Here is a 22,671-nt window from a genome sequence, read left to right on the forward strand (position 1 = left end):
ATGTGCACTGGTAGTAGTTCTATCACATACTGGCTCTGACAGCTCATGACAGAGCAAGATTTAAATTCGAACCGTGACTTTGGTGTTGCCACAGTATTTACAAAAAAATATTCCTAAAAATACAAAGCCAAAGCTGAACATTCCGCCCACCAAAATGCATTGTATTTTGACTAAGCGAAAAAGAAACAATAAAGTAAGGTAAGTACGATAATATTAAGTCTAAAACGAAAAAATGGACAACACAAAGGTAGCGCTCTAAAGCGACTATGCAGGCAGTGGGCACAGTTTGACCACAGGCCGTTTGTACAACCCTATGGCCGTGCGCACAGTGACCACACGACAGATCCCGTCGGATCCGGGGTGTGTGTCGATGATGCGACCCAGGGGCCACTTCATTGGGCTCGTCTGCTCATTCACAACGAGCACTAGTGCACCAATTTGGACATTGGGTTGCCTATCGTGCCACTTCATCCGCTGGTGGAGGGTATGCATATACTCCTTGGACCATTTGTTCCAGAAGTCCTGGTGCATCTTCTGAAGCAGCTTCCAGCGTTGGAGAGGGCTAACCCGAACGTCTGATAGGTCTTCCTCGGGCACGACAGATAAGGGCTCCGTTGTGAGAAAATGGCCCGGAGTAAGGGCCGATAAGTCGTTAGGATCGGTACTGAGAGGAGTAAGGGGTCTCGAATTAATAAGAGCCTCGACCTGGGTCAAGATGGTTAGAAACTCTTCGTACGTCAACCTCTGACTACCGATGACTCGAGCCAAATGTGTTTTAACAGCCTTGATACCGGCCTCAGCGAGACCCGAGAAGTGAGGGCTGCCTGGCGGATTGAACTCGAATTTAATCTCGCTATGCGTCGCAGCATCTCCTACAATACGTTGCAGAATATTGCTCGCGCCGACAAAATTCTTCCCCTGGTCGGATACCAACCGGTTACACCGACCACGACGCGCGACGAAGCGGCGAAGCGCGGCAAGAAACGCGTCTGAGGACAGCTCAGTGACGAGCTCCGTGTGTACAGCCTTTGTCGAGGTGCACACGAAAACGCAAATGTAACCCTTGTAGGTCTTGTTACCTCGCCCGCGACCCAGAGCTATGTCAAAAGGTCCCCCGAAATCGACAGCAGCACTCAGGAAAGCTTTGAGCTGGGCTACCCGATAAGACGGCAAGTCGCCCATGAACGGCGCAGGAGCACCGAGTGGTCGAACACGGAAGCATTTCATGCATTTTGACGTGACAGCGTGGATAGCTCGCTTTGGGGACAGTATCCAGAAATGCTGCGCCAGCAAATTATGAAGCGTCTGGACGCCTGGGTGCATGAAACGCTTATGGTACTCGTCGATCAAGAGGGAGGTAAGACGATCGTCGCGAGGTAGCAACAGGGGATGTTTAACATCGAATTCGAGAGAAGCTCGCGACAGGCGTCCGCCCACCCTCAAGAGACCCGCGTCATCGAGGAATGGAGACAATTTCTTAAATGCTTTCGGGAGAAAGTTCGAAAGATTGTTTTTCACTTTCTCGATCTCCGAAGCAAAGTGGTGTTGTTGAACAGAACGCACGAGGAACATAAGCGCCTGTTTAATCTCCAGGGGTGTTAGAGGACCGTCCAACAAGTTGTTGGGCGTCTTCCGATTCCTTACGTTGTGCACGAAACGAAAACAATAGGCGAGGACACGTTGGAGTGTCCTCAGTGCCGAGAACTTATTCATTAAGTTGTCTGTCCACGTCTCCTGCACAGAGACAGTAAGGACAGTCACCTTGCGCTCTTCGTGTAGGACATCCACGTCGACTGATAACGTTGACTTAGGCCAGTCAGACTTGTCCAGCACGAGCCAAGATGGACCCTTCCACCAGTTACTATGGTGGACCAGGTCGTCCGGCAAGAGGCCCCGCGACCCACAGTCGGCAGGGTTGTCGCCAGTCCTCACGTGTCGCCAGCAATCAGGAGCGATAATCTCCTGGATGTGGCTCACGCGGTTAGCCACGAAAGTTTTCCACTTGGAAGGGCAAGACTTTATCCAAGTCAACGCAACGCTAGAGTCAGACCACGCGTACACCTTGTCGATTTTGTGGAGAGGCTCCAGAGCCGTTGCGACCGACTCCACTAGGTCTGCAAGTAGTACCGCGGCCAGCAACTCGAGACGTGGTATAGACAATTTACGCAGGGGTGCCACTCTCGATTTACCACAGACCAACTGGACGTACTGCGTTCCGTCCTCGCCTGACGTTCGAACGTAAACCACCGCGCAAAACCCTCGCTCTGAGGCGTCGCAGAACCCGTGAACTTCGAGCGAGACGAAATCGTTGACCATACGACGCGGGACAGACACGGACCTCAACGAAGGCAGCTGCGCTTTGAACTCTCGCCATTCGGATACAAGGTTCTCTGGCGCGTCGTCATCCCACGAGACACCTGAGACCCACAGCAACTGCATGAGATATTTCGCTAAGAACGTCACAGGTGAGAGAAGGCCCAGAGGGTCAAAGATCCGAGCAATCTCCGAGAGGATGGTACGTTTAGTGCACCGACGATCTTCGACAGCCACTCGAAAGGTGAAGTCGTCTGCCTGAGGTAACCACGAGAGGCCAAGAATTTTTAGTGAGATGTCCCCAATGGAGTTGAACTCCCGAAAGTCTTCAGAATACAAGTCTGAGGAGGGGACACCGTCGAAGAACTCCTGGTGGTTCGACGTCCATTTCCGCAAATGGAAACCGCCAGAAGCTAATATCGTCGACAACTCCGAACGAAGCTTCCGTGCTTCTTCGATAGAATGAGCTCCAGACACCACGTCGTCGACATAGATGTCGCGGTCTAGAACTGCCGAACCGGAAGGGTATTCTTCACCCGATTGCCTTGCCAACTGAGCAATAGTTCGGAGAGCTTGGTAAGGAGCGGACGAAACGCCGTAAGTAACGGTCAGCAGCCGATAGTCCCGGACAGGCTCATTGACAGACGGACGCCATAGGATACGCTGATATTCAGCATCTTCCGGGGACACTAAAATTTGTCTATACATTTGCTTGACGTCGGCCGTGAAAACAACATTATGCCACCGAAAACGAAGGAGCAAGTGGAAAATGTTATTTTGCAGCTTCTGCCCTGGCAGTAGCGCATCATTTAGCGAGATGCCTCGGCTGTCCTTGGCACTGGCGTCAAAGACGACCCGGAGAGGAGTACTGGTTGACGAGGGCCTCAATACTCCATGGTGGGGGATGTAGAAGAACTTCCCCTCATCCACCCTTGGAGGGTCACACTCCTCAAGGTGGCGACAGCTTTCGTAATCCTTCATAAAGGCTACATAGTTTTTGTAGAAGTCGGAGTTACTAAGTAACTTTCGCTCCAGCGACGAAAATCTCCTAAGAGCAATGGCTCGAGAGCCCGAGAAGGTGGGTTTATTGGAAGTGTCAGCGAAAGGTAGAGGAACGACGAATCTACCTTCCTCTGTGCGACGAAAGTTAGCGAGAAAATATTCCTCGCACAGCTGATCCTCCTTCGACAAAATGACGGTGTTCGGAGAGCGGACATCTTCCAACTCCCAGAACCTCTTAATAGAGTCGTCAATTGATAACCTGCCCACGACCAGTTGACAACTGTTACCACGGAACCGAGAACGACAGATGTCCGTTGCACAGTCGCCTGCGTCACCCATCAAAATCCACCCGAAGATGGTGTTGAGGGCAGTCGCCTGGCCAGGGGCCCCATGGGTCAAACCAGGGCGTAACGAAGAAGCGAGAATGTTGACGTTCAGCAGCAAGTCAACAGGTCCTGGAATATGCCAATGAGGGTCAGCTAACTCTAAGCCCCTGATATGTCGCCATGATGAGACATCAACATGATCCGTTGGCATTTCCGGACAAATTTTTGGTAACAAATAAGCCTCTACTGTAATAGCAGTATCAGACTTCCCGAGCCTGGACGAGACAGTACATGACAATGTGCCACCGGGCCTAGAAACCACATCACCAATGCCAGTCACGGCATGCTTCCCATATTCTGCCCGGAGACCAAGCTTCTTTGCACATTCCTCGCTTATAAAGTTGCAAGCACTGGCACAGTCAAGCAAAGCCCTTACCGCTACCAAGTCGCCTTGGGCATTCTTCACCAAAACCTTGGCAGTTGCAAACAAAGAAGAGGCCGCCACATTACTTGCCACCATTGCCAGCGGATTCGATGTGTCAGACGGATGCTTCGAGCTATTTACATCCACAGCCGGGGAGGCAGGCACATTTGCATTATTAAAATGTAACAGCGTATGGTGGGAGAAACGACACTGCTCACACCGCTGTTTTGACTTGCAGGACTTGACAGAATGAGACCCCGACAGACATAGAATACATAACTTATTTTCTTTCACACATTTGAACCGATCAGCGGGGTCATATTTTAAAAAAGTTGGACAAGATACAAGACTATGAGCCAGCTTACAGACTACACACGTTGGAGCAGTGACCACCAAGGCCATTTTTGGCTTACTAGAAGGCTTACTACTGCTAGGCTGAGGGGTACTAGCAACGAAGCCCGTTGACCCTGCAGCATCTAGTGCTCGGTATCTTTTCTCAACAAAATTCTGCAATTTACTAAACTCCGGGATATCATCGGAGTTGTGTTCTAGCTCAAACTGCTCCTTCGTGCTCCTATCCAGCTTCGACCACAGTAACTGAATAAGTAAAAAGTTTTTATCCGGCAAGCTGAAACCTTTCAATATTGACAAGTTTTCAGTAAAGACCCTATGAACCCGCTGTAGGTCACTAGGCCGAGACACTTTTACAGGTTCACACTGAGTAAGCTTATCATAATAAGTTGTAGCAATTAATTTAATTTTATTATATTGCTTGTACAGCGCCTCATATGCTACCTTATAATTGTCATCGGTGACAGGATAATTTTTTATAAGGTCATATGCTTCATTTTGCACGCTCGACAGTAAATAGTGTAATTTTTCAACAGGGGCAATATCTGTTCGCTTATGTACTAAAGAATTGAACAACTGTATGAATGTTACCCAGTTTTCAATTTTCCCATCGAAAGCTTTAATTTGTAACTTCGGCAACTTCGGCAAGACCGGCTGCGGCGTCCCCGATACCCCGGAAGCCCCAGCAAAGGCCTGCTTCCTATTCTGCAAACGCGATCTCACTGCCCTAACCTTCGAGTCGAACATCGCGGTATGGGAACAAATTTCGCGGTGCTCGCTTCGCGGAGCAGCACTTAAAAGTTTTATTTGAGCTTCATGAAAGTTTTTCGCAATTGCACACAATTCACTCTCGTCACACAAAGCTAATTCAGCATCCGACAACATTTGCAAATACTCTATTCTCATTACCTGATAATCACGAGCAATCATCACCGTGTCTACGCCAGCATCATCTTTCTCGCCAGACTTATCACTGCCTCCCATATTAATAAACACAAAACTACACAAAATTGCAGTAAATACACAAAAAAATGTTCAAAACAAACTGCAATTCACCTTCCACAACTTCAATGACAGACAGCTGACAGTTGACACTTGACAATTATGATAAATGTTGCCAGCGCAATTAAATAAGTGACCGAATGATTTTATTAAAGCACCACTACACGACCACCAACTTTCTTGCTTACCCTCGACTTTTTTTATAAGTCTACCCTAAATTTAGAATTAAGCAGATGACATGACGAAACGAATTTGAATAAGCAACAGACAACGACAAACGAAAAACCAAAGGTCACTTTTCAAATTATCCGGTTCGAAGAACCAAAATGTTCACTGGCGAAAGAGTGGACTGTAAAAAATGGGACGATAGGGGAATACTTTAGGGCCGGTTGAGCAAGAAAGTTGTTGTATGCCAAATTAACTTATGGAATTAAATTTAAGTGCGAGATAGTGTGAGACGAAGTTACCTTTGCAATCCGGTGGTTGTGGGTTGAACCGTTGGTTTCTGTTGTGGACTGCTGGTGGTGGTCCGGGCTGCCCTTGTCGCAAGCTAGAGGTAAGCTCAGAACCGTTACCTTCAGTCGGCCAACTTAGACCTAGGTTTTTCCACTGCACAGATGGGCACGGCGTCCTTCGGCTACACAGCACTGATTTTAAATAGTCTAGAGATTGGCAGTAGTGCTTTTAACAAAATTGCGAGAACATTAACGAGAATAGCGATATGTGATGTGCACTGGTAGTAGTTCTATCACATACTGGCTCTGACAGCTCATGACAGAGCAAGATTTAAATTCGAACCGTGACTTTGGTGTTGCCACAGTATTTACAAAAAAATATTCCTAAAAATACAAAGCCAAAGCTGAACAAAAATAATTAAAAGATGTATTTATTGATACGGGAGTGCAGTTGTTAAATGAGTAGGTAGCGCGAAATATGCAGCATGTACAAATAAATTTTAGTCCGTATAAACCTAAAATGTAAATTAAAATATAATATAGGTAGATATATTGGATATATTAATTTTAAAATTTCCGTGTGTTATTTGTTCACCAATAAAAATGTTTTTTTATACCACATCGGTGGCAAACAAGCATACGGCCCGCCTGATGGTAAGCAGTCACCGTAGCCTATGGACGCCTGCAACTCCAGAGGTGTTACATGCGAGTTGCCGACCTTTTAAAAACCTGTACACTCCTTTTTTGAAGAACCCCATACTGTAGGCCCTCGGGAAAACCGTTCAAATCAAAAGTGACCCTCAGCAATGAGTACAAAATCAATTGCCAAACTTTTTGTCTGACCACTAACTAGCCGAACCGGTTGTAACTTATTACTTTAAACTGAACTACGAGTACAAAATCACTAAGATAAAATACTTAACACTAACGTAACGTAAAATAATAAATTAACACTTACCTAGTTTCACCCCAAAGTCCAAAACACGAATTAAAAAATATAATATTTTGACAGTTTTTTTTTTTCAGAGTGCGCGGCAGTCACGGATGCCAGACAACCGTCGACTGGCGCGCTTTGCGTTGCGTTGAAAAAAAGTTACACATACTCTTTGGATTAGGCACTTGGTCGGACAACAGAATGCTCGTGGAGTGCTAATTGACTTCGAAAGTACCTAACTAGTGTAGTTTGTTAACTGTTATTGCTATTTTAAGTGCTGTAGCCACCTTGATATTCTTAGTTGCTTGCTTTATATTAAACCTACATACATATACACTGAGAGAAAAGTACAACAAAAACACACTTAGAATTACAAAAATAAACTTAATCCGGGGACAAGGAGAGTTAACTAATAGGAACAAATTGACTTTTGCAATTTCTATTAGTTATTGCAATTTCTATTATCTGTTTGTTGAAATTATATTTGGGATTACCTACTGAGCTGTTTGTAGAAATAGATAAACTTTACAGAAATAGTGACACGTCCATAATTATTACTAAAACATCATTTTCTCAAACATGCAATGAAATATTGATGTTATGTTCCTTATAATAGGCTGCGAAGTATGACGTTTCAGGTGCGGCTAGGACAAAAGGTCGTTAATGGAATTTCATACACATCTTGCAGGCCTATATCTCGTTTTTTTAGCATTAGAAAAAAGGTAAACAATCTTGATGTGTCTTTTAATTGAAAAACACATTTTAAAAATAAGTTACGGCAAATATGTTACAATTATGAATCTAATACGATCATTCAAAATCAAAATCAAAATCAAAATATACTTTATTCATGTAGGCCTAGCAACAAGCTCTTATGAATTTATATTCTTCTGCTTTCATAAGTAATAGTTTTTGATTTTTAAAAAGCGTTTTTCAATAAAAGACATGCCAAGATCGCTTATCTTCTTGCAAGTTCTTTCTAATGCTAAAAAAAACGAACTATAGGCCGGCAAAGTCCTCTTTTTTAATTTTCATTTCACAGATATTTGTGACACAGCATCGTGGCATTCATCCATTAAAAAAAACTAGAGGCAATATTTGCTTTATGGTTCGTAATGACACTCTGCCACTACGCCTATAAAAAAAACTAAAAACGATGTTTGCTATAATTTGCAGTTTTATTTGTATAAAATCAACATGAACTTAATAAATAATACATTCTATAATTTTAAATTATAAATTATAAATTTAACTACACAAATAAAAACATTTAAAATATTTCATTTAAACGTTAGGGGTAAAAAGGTCTACTCAAACACGCGTAGTTATATTTTTTTAATTGTTATGGAGGTAAAGTTGAAAAATATTCATTCTGTTTTATTGGATTTATGGTGCGTTGTTGATTTTTTGACTTTAATATGAGTTCCGACGAAATAATGAAATTAATATTAATTGTAATCGTATGTCTTGGAATTAGCAGCGGAAGCAGAATTGATTTTAAATAACTTGCTGCCTCTGCCGCCAAGTCAAAGACGAAGTATGTATATGGTAGCTTATGGCAATTTTATTATTTGAGAAACTAAGAAAAATGGCTTACAGTTTATTAGAAAAAGTTTTGTGGCATATTTTAAATGAATGTAACTACAAATTCGTCAACGCTGTGGAAATTATACTTATTTACTCCATGCATAAATCAACGATGTATGTGAAACATGATATCAACATGAAAGACTATGTAAACTTATGTGACGAAAACGACAGTCAGACGGATACAAGGCGAAAAAATCAAAGATACATGAAAATATACGGGTAGTAAAAATACACGACTCGTGTAAAACATACGCGTGATAATGATATAGGTACGTGTTGGTTATATTTTGGGTGTAAATAGTTTACTTTTAGTTTTTTCTATAAATAAAACTTGGGTTTCGTGGATTTTTTATTTCATTCATTTCATTGCATGTTTGAGAAAAGCACTATACATACCTCGGCGGGAAATGGGGTTGCCCGCGCTCAGACCTATCCGGCCTCGCTTCGCTCGGCCGTCTATATGTCTTCGGCCGGCAACCCCTTTCGTCCCGGCCTCTGTAGTAATGTACTATTTTTCCCCCAGTACAGAACTGTTTTTTAATTCCTGGTGATGATTTTTCTCTCAGTGTAGGTATAATCTAAATCTAGATTCAATTATAGAATCAAATTTAGAGTCATATTATCCTCATCTCTTTTATAATGAACTATTGTTATAGAATATAGATGGTAAGCGGTCCCCGAAGACTATGGACGTCTGCAACTCGTACTTTTGAAAGAATAACTTAACCCTTTACCGCATACGCAGCCAAATATGGCGCTTATAATAATAAACTCTATTGATAGGTATTAAAGATTTTAAACAAATATTTTTATGAAATGTAGTAAGGGCACAGAATAAATAATAGTAATAATAGGTACAGAAGATTCACTCTCTAACAAAGCGCGTCTGTTACGATCAGGACACATATGGCCGCTAGGTGGCGACAGCGCCACGCGCGGCTCATAAGCCGCCACCAAAATTGGTGTGGATCGGATGTACATTTAGCTACCTGTAGCAAAGCGACGAAATCGCGGAGTGAGCTACGCCTGGCGGAGGTAACATAAATGAAATACATAAAGATTGTTTTACATTTTATTAGCAACTTTCTCGTTCCCTCCCTGTAAAACCCACATGAGTTGGCCTAATGTCAACAACTGTGTTTCGCCTCGCGAGTGCAGCTCGAGCCTTGGCGGGGTTTCTAAAACACCTTTACCGCAAACTATCACCAAGGGGTAGCCCATTCTGCGAACAAATGTATATATGTATTATATTATAGTCTGACAAAAAAGAGGAAATTAAAAAAGGGCAATACTGTAGTGTCGTCCCTGTCAAATCAATCTAAGAAAACGGGATGACAACACCACAGTATTGCCACTTTTTAATTTCTACTCTTTTTTGTCAGACTACATAATAAAATGTGTGTGACCAATTTTAAACTAAATCCGTTCAGGCTTGTGAATAAATAATGCCAGCCTAAAAGTGGGGTGTTTTTCAGTAGATTTTCATCAAAAAACGATCGACGTCAAATGCCGTCTTTGGCGACATTGTCACGATTTTGTATTGAAGTCAATTGCCGTCTATGGCGTTCAAAACGTTATAATATCCATAGTAATATTATAAATGCGAAAGTGTGTCTGTCTGTCTGTTACCTCTTCACGCTTAAACCGCTGAACGGATTTAGTTTAAAGGCATAGAGATAGTTTAAGTCCCGGAGACATAGTATAGTTTTTATGTCAGAAGTCATCTCGAAAGAGGGTGAAAAGGGGGGTGGATGTGAGAAAAATAATGAAGTGTTTCTTAATTGGTATAAACAATTAAGCATATTATGTTCGAATTGCTATTAGATTTCATCCAGGCGCTGTACTTACTCTAGCTGCTGGTACTAATTCTACGCAGACGAAGTCGCGGGCAAAATCTAGTACTACTATACATATAAACTGCAATAGAGACCGTTCATAGATTACGTTGACCGCTTACTTACTTGTCAGCCATAAGTATCCGTTTCCCGACAGTCATCGAGTGGCGGTCGTCGTATATAATGTCGTCGCGGAGGCCCGGTAGGGACGACAGTTTGTCGAACAAGCCGAGCATTTGCTCAGAGTTGTACACGGACCATTCTTTTGAGCCTTCCTGAAATGGAAAATATGCATACATACATACAGGGTGTTTATTTAGTCACCTGCAACAATTTACGGGTTGAATATACAGGTCATACTGACCAACCCGGAATTCGCGGAAAAAAAAAGTTTAAATTCTCCCATAGAAAATGTCAATGGTCAGACAGCCAAAGTGTATGAAACGTTACGTAAAGTAGTCGTAAACACCCTGTATTTAGAATACAGGGTGTTTACCTTTTGAATCCAGCAACATAAAAACTAGTTTGATGTATTCAAAAGGTAGGTACTGAAATACGCAATACTCGTACAGTACGTAGCGGCCTCCTTTTTAGGGTTCCGTACCAGTGGCGGGGTGTCCATTAAAGCCGATTCCCACCGGCTTGCCTGGTTTTGGACGTGTGAGCAGAGTTGTAAAGAAAATATGTAAGCCAAATTAGCTCCGGCTTGCCTATGGATATATTTGACGCGCCGCCACTGTTCCGTACCCAAAGGGTAAAACGGGACCCTATTACTAAGACTTCGCTGTCCGTCCGTCCGTCCGTCCGTCCGTCTGTCACCAGGCTGTATCTCACGAACCGTGATAGCTAGACAGTTGAAATTTTCACAGATGATGTATTTCTGTTGCCGCTATAAGAACAAATACTAAAAACAGAATACAATAAAGATTTAAATGGGGCTCCCATACAACAAACGTGATTTTTGACTAAAGTTAAGCAACGTCGGGCGTGGTCAGTACTTGGATGGGTGACCGTTTTCTTTTTGCATGTTTTTCCGTTTTTTTTTTTGCTTTATGGTACGGAAGCCTTCGTGCGCGAGTCCGACTCGCACTTGCCCGGTTTTTTAAATACATGTCGTTAAATTTAAATAATCACGATTAATTAGCAGTGGCGCTAGTGTGCACGTTGATGGGCTCTTAAACCATACACTACTTAAAGAGTACTCAAACATACCTTAGGCCCTATAAGTATAGCTCGATAAGGAGCGATGGGCTCCGGCCACCTTAGGGCTCCGTCTGTGGATAGTGCTTCAAGACTTGCAGCCAGTAATCTGTAAATAAGTTTTTGGCAAAAATTTCATTTTCGGTACAAGCTTTTATCGCCGACTGTACTTTTCTTTCCACAGGCAACTAATACTCATCGAGACAATTCTAAAACCCCAAACAGAATTAGGTTTCGTTGTTTTATCACATAGTTCCTATGGCCACCTCCGGTCTCCATCATCAGATCAGCTCGATGACACCATAATATTGCATTGTCACCCGACTTACGTATGTATGCAAAATTACAGCTCAATCGGAAACCGGGAAGTGGATCAAATTTAACTTGCAAGATTTGATTACACACAGACAGATAACGGTCAGGTGAAACTAAATAAAAGCTTGTAAAAAAAGGTTTGTTTAATAGGAATGTATTTGACATAAAAAGATGATTTGATGATGAAAGGTGATTCGCCAGTAACTGGCCGCCTAAACTAAAAATGAATTCTATTCATTTATAAACAGAATTCATTTTAGTATAAGGTTTCAATAACTGGCCAGCCTTCAGTAACCTCATCTGTGTAACCATGATTCTATATACACTCGGCGTCAAAAAAATCGCACCTCGCCAAAAATTCGTTTCAAGCAAATATAGCTCTTATCTAATGCATTGTACCCTATCAATATTGGTATCATTTGAAAGCGCAATTAACGAACTTTAAAAAGATAAATCGGCATTGTCCGTAAAAACAACCATCGCCGAACATAGGCGTTTTGTTTAAAAAAGGGCCGAGAGCCAATTTTAATCGGTCCGTTGTTGTGCAATCCGGGAGGGGTATAAAATGGAGGGTAATGGTTAGTTATGGTTTATTCGCTCTTCAGTGGTCACTGAGGTTACTAATGAACCGTTACAGCAAGAAAAAACCCTTGGACATGAATACCAGTCCAGAAGAAGCAGCTCAAGAGGTGGCACTGCTGCAAACAAGACTATAGCAGTAAGAATTTGCTGAAAGATTTAACATAAGCGGTTTCCGAGTGCGTCGAGTCTTGCTGGGGTTTCAGGTGACTAGTGGTTACATCAGGAGGCCTGGACCTGGAAGACAACACTGCGCTTCCGCTAGAGACCATCGGTACAATGTATCGAACTCTTTGCAGAACCGTTTCTCCGAGGCTGTTGAGCTGCAGCAGCAGCTTCAAGCAGCTCAAAAAACAGCAGTAAGCACCTCTACGATCGGAAGAAAGCCGGAAGAGAAGAGGATGTTGCCCTGTAGAGCTGCTACAGGCCCCCAATTAAAGCAATAGCATCGAATAGCCAGGAGGCAATTTTGCCGACTGCACGAAGATTGGACGTTTGAACAATAGAGAAATGTCCTCTTTTCCGACGAGACGAGGGTTTGCCTTTACATCAACGACAGGTGCAGGGGGGTGTATAGGAGGCAGGAAGAGCAATTTACGCAAGCCTGCACTGAAAAAACCGTCTGCTTAGGGGTCGGATCTCGCATGTTCTGGGACGGCATTTCGATCGACGAGTAAACTGATCTCTTGTGCATTTCCCGCACTGAAGGTGGTCACAGCCAGGGACTCCTGACTGCTCGGCGTTCCATAACGGTGTTCTTGGAGGAGCATGTGTTCCCATATGATGGTTTTGTTGGACCCAACTTCCAGTTTATGCATGACAACGCCCGCTGTCACACTGCGTTGTTTGTGTGAGATTAACTGTGGGAGGTTGGGGTCACCGTAATGGAGTGGCCAGCAAGGAGCCCTGACCTGAACCCAATCGAACATCACTAGGATCAGCTAAACCGGCGGGTTCGATCGCCTGATCCTGCTCCTGCCACTCTCGACAGGCTTCAAAACGCCATTATTGAGGAGTGGAACAACTTTCCTCAAAAACGCACCGTGGCACTCATGACAGTCATTACTGATCACATGGAAGCTACTCGGAGGGCAAGAGGAGGCAGCATTAGGTTTTAAGTTTAGTTTTAAGTTTGTTTTTTCCGTATCTGTTGATTTTGTAGTGTTTTTATTCTTTGCAATTTTAACCTGAATACACGTCGATTCGTTTTTCCTGAAAATTTTCTTTTTGTATGGAGTAGATCGTCCATTTTACGACATTTTCCAATAGAGGGTTTCATAACCTTTCAAATAAGGCCCCATAGTCTTATCTTGCCTTATATAATATAAGGTTTAAAACCGCTTGAAAGAAAAAAGTTAAGATGTGCGATTTTTTTGACGCTGAGTGTATACCCTAGTAGCATTTTCGTTGGGGCCCACGGTGCCAACGGTAGGGAAAACGTTGGGATGAGGTTCGTTCCGTAGCCAACATTAATTTTGTATTGGCCCACCATCGCATTTACCAACATTCGCTGTAGCACAGATGTCCAACAATGGGCCTTTGTGTATTTTGGTACCGTTGGCTAAACAACGATAATATTCGTTGGCCCAATGATGACATATATCGCATTTACCAACATTGGCAGTGGCAGTGATGCCCAACAATGGGCCTTTGTGTATTTTGCTACCGTTCGCTAAACAACGATAACATTCGTTGGCCCAATGGTGACGAATACCGCATTTACCAACGTTGGCTGTGGCATGGATGCCCAACAATGGGCCTTTGTGTATTTTGGTAACGTTGGCTAATCAACGATATCATCCGATGGCCCAATGACGACAAATATCGCATTTACCAACATTGGCTGTAGCTTTGATGCCCAACAATGGGCCTTTGTGTATTTTGGTAACGTTGGCTAATCAACGATATCATCCGATGGCCCAATGATGATAAATATCGCATTTACCAACATTGGCTGTGGCACTGATGCCCAACAATGGGCCTTTGTTTATTTTGGTAACGTTGGCTAATCAACGATATCATCCGATGGCCCAATGACGACAAATATCGCATTTACCAACATTGCCTGTAGCATTGATGCCCAACAACGGGCCTTTGTTTATTTTGGTAACGTTGGCTAATCAACGATATCATCCGATGGCCCAATGACGACAAATATCGCATTTACCAACATTAGCTGTAGCATTGATGCCCAACAATGGGCCTTTGTGTATTTTGGTAACGTTGGCTAATCAACGATATCATCCGATGGCCCAATGATGACAAACATCGCATTTACCAACATTTGCTGTGGCACTGATGCCCAACAATGGGCCTTTGTTTATTTTGGTAACGTTGGCTAATCAACGATATTATCCGATGGCCCAATGAGGACAAATATTGCATTTACCAACATTGGCTGTAGCATTGATGCCCAACAATGGGCCGTTGTGTATTTTGGTAATGTTGGCTAATCAACGATATCATCCGATGGCCCATTGATGACAAATATCGCATTTACCAACATTGGCTGTGGCACTGATGCCCAACAATGGGCCTTTGTTTATTTTGGTAACGTTGGCTCGTCAACGATATCATACGATGGCCCAATGACGACAAATGCCGCATTTACCAACATTGGCTGTAGCATTGATGCCCAACAATGGGCCTTTGTGTATTTTGCTACCGTTCGCTAAACAACGATAACATTCGTTGGCCCAATGGTGACGAATACCGCATTTACCAACATTGGCTGTGGCACGGATGCCCAACAATGGGCCTTTGTGTATTTTGGTAACGTTGGCTAGTTAATGATATCATCCGATGGCCCAATGATGACAAATATCGCATTTACCAACATTGGCTGTGGCACTGACGCCTAACAATGGGCCTTTGTGTATTTTGGTACCGGTGGCTAAACAACGATAAGGTTAACATTCGTTGGCCCAGTGAGCACAAATATCGCATTTACCAACATTGGCTGTGGTACTGATGCCCAACAATGGGCCTGTGTATATTTTGGTACCGGTGGCTAAACAACGATAATATTCTTTGGCCCAATGATGACATATATCGCATTTACCAACATTGGCAGTGGCACTAAAGCCCAACAATGGGCCCTTGTGTATTTTAGTAACGTTGGCTAATCAACGATATCATTCGATGGCCCAGTGAGGACAAATGTCGCATTTATAACTCTAGCCGGTCAAGCAAGTTTGTCACTAGAAAAGGTCGCGAAATTCAAATTTTCTATGGGACGATAACCCTTCACGCCTACATTTTTTAAATTTGTCGCTCTTTTCTAATGACGGAAATGGCTTGACAGAGTATAACACCATAAACAAATAAATAAATATTACACGAGCATTTTAACAGAGGCCAGGGGCTGCGTGACGTCATCAAAATAGCTACCAGTTGAGTTTGCTTGTGGCGTCACTAGATGGCGTTACTGTCTCCAAACATCGAAGTTATAGTTATTTTCTCGATTATTCCGGATATAATTATAATATTTTTAAAAGTAACTTATAAATCTAATAGCTATAACTATAAAATTTATACATAAATTTAAAAAATTGTATTTTACCGACATTTTCTCAATTTAAATCTCAAAAAACATAAATCTCGCTTACGAAGTTTCGAAGTGCGGTTAGTATATATACAAATTAGAGTGTATAGTAACTATAGTAAATTAGAGTGTGTAGTAAATTAGAGTGTACTTGCTTCGGCAGTAAATATACTAATAAAATTGGAACGATACAGAGAAGATTAACTACAACTGCTGCCTAGGGCCTTCATGTGGATACAACCAATGCCTACCGTAGTGTAATTGTAATATTTATCAGCAAAGGCCCAACGTCGTATTACACAACCACTTACCTAACGTAGGGTAACTGTAGGACTCGTAAACAAAAGCCCATTACATAATTAGACTGTAGGCCCACTATAAATTACACAACTATTTACCTACGGTAGTATTGTAAGAATCCTACACAAGGCCCAACGTTAAAGTTGCAATGATGGCCCTTTGTGGGACAAGCTGTGTTGGGCCTTCAACCTGGTGCACGACTACCTACCGACCTACCTGACTTGCCGTTGGGTAATTGTTGAATTTGCAAACAGAAGCACAACGAAAAAATTGCCCTTTTTTAATTTTATGCAGTTGGCCCTACAGCAAGCCATACGGCCAAATGTAACAATTAACCAACCATCAAACAAATGTGTATAGGCCCTACCACGGCCCAACCAAAACCACCACCGTTGAATAATTGTATGATTTATTTTAATAGGCCCAACGAAAAAATTACTCTAATGGCCCTCTGTTGGGAATCTTCGGGAGGGCCTTTGTCGAGGGCCCTCCAGCAAATCGTACGGCCAAATGTAACAATTAACCAACCATCAAACAAATGTGTATAGGCCCAACCACGGCCCAACCAAAACCACCACCGTTGAATAATTGTATGATTTATTTAAATAGGCCCAACGAAAAAATTACTCTTATGGCCCTCTGTTGAGAATCTTCGGGAGGGCCTTTGTCGAGGGCCCTCCAGCAAATCGTACGGCCAAATATAACGGTTGCCCAACTAATACGTAAACAAAGGCCCAACAAAATCCCTACAAGAAAATGCTATTAGGGTAACGTACCACACCTTAGTTACATTAGAAATAAGGATGTGTTGTGTTTCAAGTTCCAATATACCAGCATCTACGGTATTATGCCGCAGTGGGATCCTACTAATTATTTATTTTAAGATTACTTTTTGTTTATTCATAGATTTGTGTATTCAGTCCTATAGTTTAGGTTAGTTATTAATAGTTATTTGTTTTACAAGGGGGCAAAGTTGTTGTTTAACCGCTCATGCTAATATTGATACCCGAGCAAGCGAAAGATTCCTAAATTGAACCACGAGCGTAGCGAGTGGTTCGAAAAATGGAATCTTGAGCGTTGCGAGGGTTTCAAAGCACGAGGGTTAAACAAAATTTGCCCCCGAGTGAAACACAAAATTTTTCACCACACCAACCCGAAGCAAATATTAAATGTAAAATATCAAACAAAATCAAATCCAAATGAATGTTATTAAATATTTATCATCCAAAATCATCATTTAAAAGTCACCCAGCAAACATTTTTGGTCAATATTCCGAAAAGGGCACCTATTTTAGGTTGCACAAATTAGGGGACCAAAATGAGGCACGTCGAATCGACGACGTCGGCACGTCGAGTCGACATAAATGGGGAAAAAACGCACGTGCCGGCGACGTATTTATTGACGGTAAATTAGTCATTACAACCATTAGGTCAACACTAGGTCATGTTTCCGACGTCGATTCGACGTTGCCACGACGTGCCGCGTAGTTGAAATGTACTAATTTGGTAATCTTTACCACCTTTAGACGTGATGGTGACATATTTTTATCCATATAATTACTCTGCGAGGCAATATTTAGATGAGACGCGATGAAGAGAAAAAGAGACACAAACATTACGCTTATATATTCTTTTCACTCAGAAACAAAATGTCTAACAAGAAAACAACTTTAAGTTGTGCAATGATAATGGCGGCCACTAAGTCATGTAAAATCATTTAGGCCGATTACGCAGATGAAGAACGATGAAATCTAGTGCACAGAAAATTTTTTCGTGCAGTATGTTAGGTTTACATACAAAACTATCGATGGGCTTTTGAAATATTTAAGTTTTCAACATTTTATAAAATCAAAATGCATATATTTGCTTGTAATTGAGTGTTGTAATTGAATATTTGTGTGTGTGAGTATATTGACTCGATCAAAAATATTGTTTTATTTTGAATATTAGCACAATGAAGTACCGTGCGATGGCACCATTCAAGATATAACAACTTAAATTATGCAATTTCATATTTAGCATCTCGTTATAATGAAAGAAAATGGCGGCACAACCTTATGGTATTGATAGTACTTTACAAGTGATTTTAATTATATGGTCGCAATATGGTATCTATTTTAAGTAACATTTACCTAAAATTAGTAGCTAAATCGACATATAATCGACGACCTAAAGGTCTCCGTATAAGAAATAATTACGTCGCAAATACACCTAAAATGTCTTATTAGTACATTTGACCTATTGGTCAGACTTTGCAGTTATTTTACCTAATATTTCGACTTATTTTCAACCATTAAGTCCCTGACTTCATGGTCCCCGTATAAGAAATAATTACGTCGCATATACACCTAAAATGCCTTATTAGTACATTTGACCTATTGGTCAGGGTTCGAAGTTAATTTTACCTAATATTTCGACTGATTTTCAACCATTAAGTCCCTGACTTCATGGTCTCCGTATAAGAAATAATTACGTCGCATATACTCCTAAAAGGCCTTATTAGTAAATTTGACCTATTGGTCAGGGTACGAAGTTAATTTTACCTAGTAATTCGACTTATTTTCAACCATTAAGTCCGTGACTTCATAGTCCCCGTATAAGTAATAATTACGTCGCAAATACACCTAAAATACCTTATTAGTAGATTTGACCTATTGGTCATGGTTTAAGGTTAATTTTACCTAATATTTCGCCTTATTTTCAACCCCTAAGTCCCTGACTTCATGGTGTATTTATGAAGTGAAATTTACGTTTTATTGTCCCTATATTTCGACTTGGAAGTAAAAGTGTACAATACGTAAAATAATTGGTGACTCAGGACGTAATTTTTACTTAAATTGGTAAAATCTTCTTCGAGCCTAGGAAAAAATACTTAAAATGTTTGCTGGGCAATTCTACCAGCAAACATAAGAAAACAACTCAAAATTTGCATTTGATTACTTTGCCTCACATGTGGATAAAATGCAACTTTGCTATTCGTTTTTGAAGTGCAAAGTAATTCTTTCCGAGCTGGTGTGGTGAAAAAAAAATTGCCTACTTCAGCCGTCTTTATCTCAATATTCGATGCTGACTACTGTATTAAATTTTTATACCTGCGACAGATTTTAAAGCGTATCTGGAAAATAAGATTAAACTTAATCTTATAACGTTAAGATTACGGTTAGTTGCGAGTTATATGCTTAAGTGATACACGTAGTATTTTTTACTATAAAGCTATAAGGAGGAGTTTTCAGGTACAGTACAGATTTATCAGGCCGAAGGGTGTCAAGTTCTGGAGGTCGCGGGTTCAAACCCCGGCTCGTACAAATGAGTTTTTCGGAACTTATGTACGAAGTATCATTTGATATTTACCAGTCGCTTTTCGGTGAAGGAAAACATCGTGAGGAAACCGGACTAGTCCCAATAAGGCCTAGTTTACCCTCTGGGTTGGAAGGTCAGATGGCAGTCGCTTTCGTAAAAACTAGTTGCCTACGTCAAATCATGGGATTAGTTGACAAGCGGACCCCAGGCTCTCATGAGCCGTGGCGAAATGCCGGGATAACGCGAGGAAGAAGAAGAAGAAGGGTGTCAAGTTCCGGCGGTTTCGCGGCCGGCTCCCTGACACTGCGGGGTTGCGAGCTGCATCGCAGCCATAATTGTGTGTTTTTAGTTTTAAGATATATTTTGTAATAATATGTATGCTAGTTTTAAGGTATATATTTATCTATGGGCCAGTAGTTCCCTGAATATAAATATTTTCCTTTCATTTCATTTATACTCTGTATCTTTAGGTATTTAAATAAAAGTAAACAAAATCTACCCTCAAATGGCTCCTTAAGCCAGTTGAGGGTAGATGAAAACATTACACGATCAAATAATGTAGATTCAAGTCAAGTCGTTCAGTGACTGATCTAGGCGATTTTGTATTTGGTTGGTTAACAAATAAATCTTTATAACTACCCGAAAATGTAAAAATTGTATGTTTAATTTTATCAACATACCTAAAGATACAGACTATAGGAGAACATAATTGTTTGAGTATGACGTAGTCTTGCTAAGTACCTTTCAGCATAAAAGTGTGAATAAATGTTAAATGTTTGGATGGACTTTGTAGAGTTCATTATCAAATCGAGAAGACATCTAGGTACATATTTTAAATCAGTCACTAAGTAAGTATTTACTGTATAGGTACTAGTGCCAACTCTTGCAAGAAGTAAGCACTGTAAAAAGTAGTGCCTAAATTACAGGCCAATACAGTTAACCTATCCTTAATATTTAAAAAATACAGTTTTGCTAATCTAAGTTAATAACAGATTGTGTACTTGTGTAAATGTACGTACAGAAAGCTATTATTATTTGAGAATAGCTGTATTCCTCTCCAAAATCAATAATATTATGCTGATTTATTAGAAGCAAATATGTATTACTCTTAGTTATTCTGTGCAGATATGCCGGAAACATATTCATATGCATAATGATATGCTAATGTTTGTAACGGGTCAGCGACTTCATACCTACATAATAAGAAAACCAAACAAATGTAGGATCTTAGTGTTTTTTATTTGTGTTGCAAATTACACATCTTTTCTGTAGTCCGTATAGTGGTCCTTTTTTGTTTTATACAAATAAGGAAAACCTTTATGACTTGGTCACGTTTTAGTTAACTTGCTCGTGACTTCATTAAAATCATGGTAAATAGGTTTTTGTGTATTTATGCCACTTAAAAACAGTTTTTATCAAATAATTTAATACATAAAACGATCGACTAGGTATATGATTGACTTCACATATTTTTGGAAATGTATTCAAAGTTTAAAATAATTAAAAGATGAATTTATTCATACGGGAGTGCAGTTGTTAAATAAATAGCGTAAAAATAAACAGCGAAATATGCAGCATGTACAAATAAATTTTAGTCCGTATAAACCTAAAATGTAAATTAAAATATAATATAGGTAGATATATTGGATATATTAATTTTAAAATTTCCGCGTGTTATTTGTTCACCAATAAAAATGTTTTTTTTAATACCACATCGGTGGCAAACAAGCATACTGCCCGCCTGATGGTAAGCAGTCACCGTAGCCTATGGACGCCTGCAACTCCAGAGGTGTTACATGCGAGTTGCCGACCTTTTAAAAACCTGTACACTCCTTTTTTGAAGAACCCCATACTGTAGGCCCTCGGGAAAACCGTTCAAATCAAAAGTGACCCTCAGCAATGAGTACAAAATCAATTGCCAAACTTTTTGTATGACCACTAACTAGCCGAACCGGTTGTAACTTATTACTTTAAACTGAACTACGAGTACAAAATCACTAAGATAAATTGAGATAAAATACAACAACAACGAAAATAATAAATAAACACTTACATAGTTTCACCCCAAAGTCCGAATCACGAATTTAAAAATATAATATTTTGACAGTTATTTTTTTTAATTTTCAGAGCGCGCGGCAGTCACGGATGCCAGACAACCGTCGACTGGCGCGCTTTGCGTTGCGTTGAAAAAAAGTTACGCATACATACTCTTTGGAGTAGGCACTAGGCACTTGCTCGGACAGAATGCTTGTGGAGTGCTAATTGACTTCGAAAGTACGTAACTAGTGTAGTTTGTTAACTGTTATTGCTATTTAGGTATGGCACCAAAAATTTTTAATAGTATCCCAAATAATATAAAGTCCTTGCCAACTGATCAATTTAAAATACAATTAAAATCATATTTAATAAATAAATGCTACTACTCAATAAATGATTTTCTTAGCGATACTTAAAACACCCAATTACAACTTGTCCAGTCTACGTAATGGTTTAATTTTTACTCAATATTTTGTATACTTAATGTTTGCGTTTTGAATGTTAAATTGTATATGTTATATCTTTAATATGATGTATAAATAACCATAGTTTTTAAGTTTTATAACATTTGTACGCCAATAGGCAAAACACAGAGCTCTGTAATTACCTATTTTTACTTAAGACCTGTATCACCTGTGTTCAACAAATAAAATTTACTTTACTTTATTTTAAGTGCTGTAGCCACCTTAATATTCTTAGTTGCTTGCTTTAAACCTACATACATATAGCTATAATCTAGATTCATTTCTAGAAACAAATCTAGAGTCATATTATTATCCTCATCTCTTTTATGGTGAACTATTGTTATATAATATAGATGGTAAGCGGTCCCCGAAGACTATGGCCGTCTGCAAATCGTACTTTTGAAAGAAAGAAAATAACTTAACCCTTTACCGCATACGCAGCCAAATATGGCGCTTATAATAATAAACTCTATTGATAGGTATTAAAGTAAGATTTTAAACAAATATTTTTATGACGTGTAGTAAGGGCACAGAATAAATAATAGTAATAATAGGTACAGAAGATTCTCTCTCTAACAAAGCGCGTCTGTTACGACCAGGACAGATATGGCCGCTAGGTGGCGACAGCGCCACGCGCGGCTCATAAGCCGCCACCAAAATTGGTGTGGAACGGATGTACTTTTAGCTACCTGTAGCAAAG

At 40.7% G+C, this 22,671-nt stretch overlaps 1 protein-coding gene and 1 long non-coding RNA gene across 2 annotated transcripts; both read right to left on the minus strand.

Annotated features, from left to right (window-relative positions):
* Window positions 1-264: 264 nt before the first annotated feature.
* On the minus strand, window positions 265-5,400 carry LOC134676603 (uncharacterized). Its single transcript, XM_063534998.1, has 3 exons — window positions 5,326-5,400; window positions 4,479-4,662; window positions 265-3,770 (listed from the first exon to the last, which is right to left on the minus strand). The coding sequence occupies exons 1-3, from the start codon at window positions 5,398-5,400 to the stop codon at window positions 265-267; spliced, it is 3,765 nt and encodes a 1,254-aa protein (XP_063391068.1).
* Window positions 5,401-9,456: 4,056 nt separating this feature from the next.
* LOC134676205 (uncharacterized) lies at window positions 9,457-11,589 on the minus strand. Its single transcript, XR_010099885.1, has 3 exons — window positions 11,445-11,589; window positions 10,359-10,507; window positions 9,457-9,619 (listed from the first exon to the last, which is right to left on the minus strand). It is a non-coding gene; the product is annotated as an uncharacterized LOC134676205 (long non-coding RNA).
* Between the last annotated feature and the right edge of the window lie 11,082 nt (window positions 11,590-22,671).

Source organism: Cydia fagiglandana, chromosome 24 (genome assembly GCF_963556715.1).
Source record: "Cydia fagiglandana chromosome 24, ilCydFagi1.1, whole genome shotgun sequence".
In the NCBI taxonomy this organism is placed as follows: Eukaryota; Metazoa; Arthropoda; class Insecta; order Lepidoptera; family Tortricidae; genus Cydia; species Cydia fagiglandana.